The sequence below is a fragment of the Lytechinus pictus genome, chromosome 1 (assembly GCF_037042905.1).
Source record: "Lytechinus pictus isolate F3 Inbred chromosome 1, Lp3.0, whole genome shotgun sequence".
In the NCBI taxonomy this organism is placed as follows: Eukaryota; Metazoa; Echinodermata; class Echinoidea; order Temnopleuroida; family Toxopneustidae; genus Lytechinus; species Lytechinus pictus.
The window spans coordinates 42,499,778-42,505,777 of record NC_087245.1 but is presented as its reverse complement, the minus strand read 5'-3'; the positions used below and the strand labels follow the sequence as shown (position 1 = coordinate 42,505,777).

General features: G+C 40.1%; 1 protein-coding gene across 1 annotated transcript in view; it reads right to left on the bottom strand.

Moving 5' to 3' along the window:
- Window positions 1–210: 210 nt before the first annotated feature.
- The window catches only part of LOC129267577 (transmembrane GTPase Marf-like), a 29,820-nt gene continuing 24,030 nt past the window's right edge, over window positions 211–6,000 (bottom strand). Inside the window, exons 14-15 of the mRNA XM_064103392.1 lie at window positions 4,571–4,708; window positions 211–1,918 (exon numbers count right to left, since the gene is read on the bottom strand). Of these exons, the coding sequence (XP_063959462.1) occupies window positions 1,840–1,918; window positions 4,571–4,708 (217 nt within the window). The 3' untranslated portion in view covers window positions 211–1,839. The remainder of the gene's footprint in view (window positions 1,919–4,570; window positions 4,709–6,000) is intronic.

Genomic DNA, 6,000 nt, shown 5'->3' with positions numbered 1-6,000 from the left:
GGCATGGCGGCTTGTAATTGTTCAAAACCCATCTACACCAGAAAAAGGAAGTAAAAAATGGTTAAGTGTCGAATATCTGTTTATCTGACGTATAATAATAGTACGTGTATAAACAACTGATATTAGTTGAGTAAATATAAATATATGCTTACATCTTATGTCATATACTCTGTATATATATATATTTCCAATTTTGCATATTTTATTTTTATCATTTTTAGAAATAAATCCTGTACGTGTCATAGACAAACATTTAAAACCAGGCCCCATATTTCGGTGGATAATAAGTCACGTTATATTAAAAAAATACGTACAAAACAGTATCACAGTACTACAGAGAACACTGCAATAATAATAAATGATAGGAATGATGATGATGATAATAGTACTAATATTAATAATGATAATAATTCCAATAATAATTTGATTGTATGATAGGGCACATCCCAATCATGCGTTTTATAGAAAGACATAACATAATTATAATCAAGAAATGAAAAAAATGTATAATACCACCACGGCAAGATGGAAAAAATCCCGTCTTGATGGGTGTATTAATGATTTAATCGTATTTATGCCATAAGTACATTAGAGTTTCAAGTTATGAAACCCTAAAAACACTGTTAGAGTATCACCATACATCTCTACAGATATATATTATAAAATGTATATAGCGCACGTATTCACCATGTTAATTGCTCAAGGCAATCTTATACCGATTCCGGTACTTGCTCATATTTTATGTATCGCACTCTTCAAATAAAAACCTCAATTGCTCCCTACAGCACCTGCATCTGCATTCCACACACTTGATCAATGTAGAAACATAATATGTACGCCTCCCGTTTACAAGGCCGCCATCGAGCCTATAATCGCTCTCGATGGCGGTCTCCTGCATTTAAATTATATCGTTAACAATATGTTATGTTATTTATTTTCATTGATTTGTTACTAACACAGTATTGTTAATTTGTTATATCTCAAAATCAAACCAAAGTAATGGCCGGATTTGGCCATTAACATCAATGTCGGATCTCCCCCCGGGGGAGTCAAATATATTGCTGTACACATGCGTGACAAAAAACGCGTTTAAAGGCGTGGTTTTTTAGTTTTGCCCGCGAACTGCGCGTGCACTCGTTAATGGTATAAAAAACACAGATTTTCAAAAAAGGGATGGTTTTGAAAAACTGGTCAATGGTCAATACCGGGTTCAAACGTATTCAGGGTATGTTTTTTTCCCCAAGCTTTTTCCCCCGAGGCCTTTTCCTCCTCGTTTCTGAAGTGTTCGGGTTCTTCCCGATTGTGGTATTTTAACCAAAACTGCACTGGGGCATGCAATACCCATGAATATAGTTTTGTTTATGTAAGCTTAATTATAGTTTAGCAATTAAGTAGACAAAACTTGTTTAGGGGTTATATTCTAGCGAAAATATGTTTAGGGGCCGAAATGTGTAAATGAAGCGTCTAGGGTTTTTTTGCACACAGAGAAAAACTCGTTTAGGGGGTGTTTGGAAATAATCTAGTCACGCAGTGTACATCAATACATTGACTGCCCCCCCCCCCCCCCCCTCTGCCGGGCGGAACTCCAAGTACCATCCCCCACGAGCACGACAGTGGGTTACAGTGTGGTATTGGAGAAGCTGCATTCTAGGTTCAAACGTGGTTTTATGGGTGGGGGGGTGTTGGTGGGGCGGAATCTATATTTCGGTGGGAATTTTAAAACTTCATGCACAGGTAAATATTTTTTTTTATTTCCGTGAAAGCCAGGGGTTCAGTTTCTTGCCGTGACCAACTAAACCAGATTCTTCGCCATATTCTTGAGTATCGGAGATCCTGTCATTATTGTAGTATCTTGGTTTGATAAATCGGAGAGGTCGGTGGTGAGACAACAATCTGCCATCCTATTTCCGCCTCTCGCCTTTACATGAATAAAAAGAAAGATCATAATTAAGTTATATATTATGCAAATATATAAGGCTGTGAGAAAGTAATGTGGGATTATTTGATCCGAGGTTGGTTCGACAATTGCTATTTGTCCCGAGGGCGAAGCTTTCAGGGAAATGTAGTTGTAATACCAGTTCAAACGAGGATTAACAGTTCCCATTGTGCTTTCGTAGGAAGTGCCTCCTACTTTTAATTAGATCCAAAATCTATGTGCTGAGCTATAAACAGCTAGATACCATGTTCTCACTTAACCCCAGCTCGCGGTTCAGACTTGCCTCGCGGGCCCGGGGGGGGGGGCACTTGACCAAAAAAGTGGTAGGGGTGTGCCGCGGGCGAGACAAAAAACGGGGGCCTTGGAGCGGGCTTATTGTAAAAAGGAGGGTCCTCGGAACGGGCTTCGGAACGACAAATGTTTGTAAAAACGGGGGTCCTTGGAACGGATCGCCAGCGTGTGAGTTTGTATGCATCCCTATGGAACGGGCAAGCGTGCATGCAGCTAGCCCGGCGGCACGGCCGCCGAGTGCGCTCGCGCAGAGGCGATGGTCGACAGCGCTCTCGGCCGCTTTTCACCAAAATTGCAGCTTATTGTAGCAGATCAATGCGACCGGAACGGCGTAACGAAAAATATGCGACGCTTTGGAGCTGATTTTTTTTCTCGATAAGAAGAAAATGCTATGCCCTGGAACGGAAATTTGAGTGTAAAAATGGGGGTCCCCTCCGCGGCACATACCCACTATGCATTATATACTGAGTACCCCCCCCCCCCCCGGGCTCGCGGATCGATCTGCTCCGCCAATTACCCTTGCGCTTGCCTTGAAAATTAACCACAAACTGTGCGTAGAAAAACAAAACTCGAATAAAGCGCGCGAGATACACCGGAAGTTCGCAATCAATTGCCGGAGTAGACTCGTCTTTCTGTTCACACTGATTCGATACATTTATTTCATTTCTATTATGTAATGATATCAAATATATATATTAATCACATATAATTACAAATCAACTACAGACAAAATTATAGAAATTGTTCAAAAGCATAAATTTATATTAACATGATGATAAAAATGATCAATGATGACAAAAAATACAGAAAAGCAAATTATCCTGATCTCGTGGGAAGAAATGAAAGGTAATTATGTAATTTAAATGGCAATTACAATAAAATTAATCACTTATCTCAATTTCATTTCATTATTTTTTTTATTCAACATTTGAAAAAACCAAGATAAATATAGGCCTACAATAACATTCAATGCAAGGCTAGGAAAGTTCATTCAGAAGGTTAATAAGAGAAAACAGTGATTTTTTTGCTTCCAACAGTGGTGTTGTCAGAAGGTAACGTGCTTTGGACAGACACTAAGAAAAAAGGGACTAAGGATATAACTTTTACAGTCATGTTTCGATGTTATGCAGGGAACAGTGGGTGAGCATAATGCAGTACATGGAATGGTAGCCCAATGGTAGCCATGATATAGAAACGTGTAAGGATGTGCCTATATGCGTGAGGTTATGTGAGAGAGTGTGTGTTTACAGATGTGTAAAAAAACTATTGTGATTATTTACTAAGGAACCGGCATTAACGTAACCATCCGAAAGAATAGACCAGGACACTCTGAACCAGGCCTCTGAATGTGTCTAGTGACAGGCGCGCAGGGCACAACGCCCATTGTTGTAGTGGCTACTCTGCTACAATTAATATAACGTTGCATCCGGACTTTTCGCATTTTCTACGGGGGAAACTGTCTACAAAGCACCAATTCCTTTGAAAATGCACTAAAAATCACAATGGAGACCTGAGAGGCCTTTGTCGAAAGTTGGTGTTGGGGACAGAAGCGGACTCTCTTGACTCTTGACGAGTGGATACCATGCGCGACCAAAAAAACACGTAAAAAGGATGTCTTTTTTACGATAGGGCACGTTACGTACGTAACGTGATAAGGGTGTCAAAAACACAAAAATATTGAAAAAAGGGTATCTATTTCGCTAGGACAATTACGTGTTTAGGGTCGAATTTGCGGGGATGATAAAACAAAATTAAAATGTTTTATAAAGGATGTCCTTTTTGCCCCAACACTTCGTGTTTAGAGTCCAATTTGCGCGAGGTGTAGAAGGTGGGGTCGTACTTAACCAAATAAGGTAAAGCCGACGACCGAAGGTCCCGTAACAATAAAACATTCCTGTAGGCTGTACTTGTTTAGGGGTTCATTTCAGGGAATATTTGCCAAGAGTATCGTTTTGTTTCACGCCAATACTTATTAAGGGGTGCATTTTCAGAATATGGAAATTACGTGTTTAGGGTGCTTTTCGAGACCCCATGGTCGCGCATGGTATCCACTCGTGAATGGAAGTGGCCCCCCGGGACAACGACACGTTTTTTTTCGTCCGGTGCAAATCTTCGGATGATCTGCTGTTCCAGTCCACCAACTTTCGACAAAAGCCTCTCAGCTCTCCATTGTGATTTTAATTAAATTTTCAAAGGAATCGTTGCGTTGTAGACAGTTTCCCCGTAGTAAAAGCGAAAAGTCCCAACTGACGATCTTACAAAAATGTAAATTAACTTCCTGCCGACTTTGGCAACTTACACCCGTGGAAATAGCAAACACGGCAGGGCTTGCATGAACTTTACCTGTAAGTAGTTAGAGTACGAGTCAAAGTGGAAAGGCTATCGATCTTAGATTTTCTGTCTTGCAACTCTGACCGGAACTGCAACTCCAGACCGTTCTCGACCTGGTTATTGTAGTAAGCCTCAGTAGTGTCGCAGAACCTGTTAATCAGAATGTTAGGCCCTATTATTTCAAAGTTAACACTATTTTCTTTTAAATAAAAGTGTTGTTACTTTAATAATAATAATGATAAAAATACTCAGTTCTTGTATAGCGCATAACACATTATGAATAATATCTCTATGCGCTTCCAAAGGACTTGGATATTGTTACCCCGGCTGTAGCTCACTTTCTACTCCAGCTTCTGTGACTTTCTTTGAATTTATAACTTTGACCCCCTTTAAAAGCCAATGTTGCACTAAATTATGAGAGGTGAATGGTTATATTTCCTTTCTTTCATTATGTAAACCAACGAACGAAGAGGGCGGCAACACTGCCCTGTGTTGCTGCCCTCTATGTTCATTGATGTAAACTAAAATTACGTAGACGTCCAGGTAATAATCCCGACCTTTCGTTGGAAGAACGCGAACGCTTATTTACGACGTTAGTTGATTTTAGAAGAGACTTTTGGGCTCGTCGTCATGGTCTTAAAACTCTGTCCTGCAATGCAAATTGTGTGACATGAGATTTTTTTTTCGTTTCGCATCTGGAACGGAAACATTCAATTTGCGTTTCGTGTGCAAAATTCTGGTTGCTACTATGGTAACAGCGATATATCCTATTTAGGACGACTTTCCAAATCCACATTTGGTTCCTCCCAGAGCTCGAGAGGCCGCCCGGGGGGCCCACTTTCACTGAAGAGTGGATACCAGGCGCAACAACGCGTAAAAAGGGAAAGAGTGGGTAAGTACGTTACGTATAGGCCTATGTAACGTTATAAAGGTGTAAAAAACGATGATTAAAATACTGAAAAAAAGGGATATATTTCCAATACTTGTAGGGTTTCACAAGCCAAATAATTGTTAAAAGATGCATTTTCATAATCTGGAAAAGACTTGCTTCCCTTGTTTAGGGTACTTTTCGAAACCCCATGGTCGTGCCTGGTATCCACTCATCAATGGAAGTGGTCCCCTCGGAATTTGAATCTAAACCCTATTTCTAGGGAAAGTAAAACATAATACCCTTTACATCGTGTGCTAGAGGCGTATCGTTTGTGTAGAAGGAGTGAACAAAAGAAACAAAAGAAACCCGCATGCAAACGTATTGCATACGCTGTGTACATATGCGAAATGGGTTCGGCGAGAGAGGTGATCTGACCCATGTAATCAATTGCCAGAGATCCACCAATAATCCACATAAAATGCAATATCGATTCGATGGACTGTAATGATCTATATCTAAGCCTTAATTTAGTAAGTTTTTCCTCACTCAATATGTACTCGATTTGTTTGAA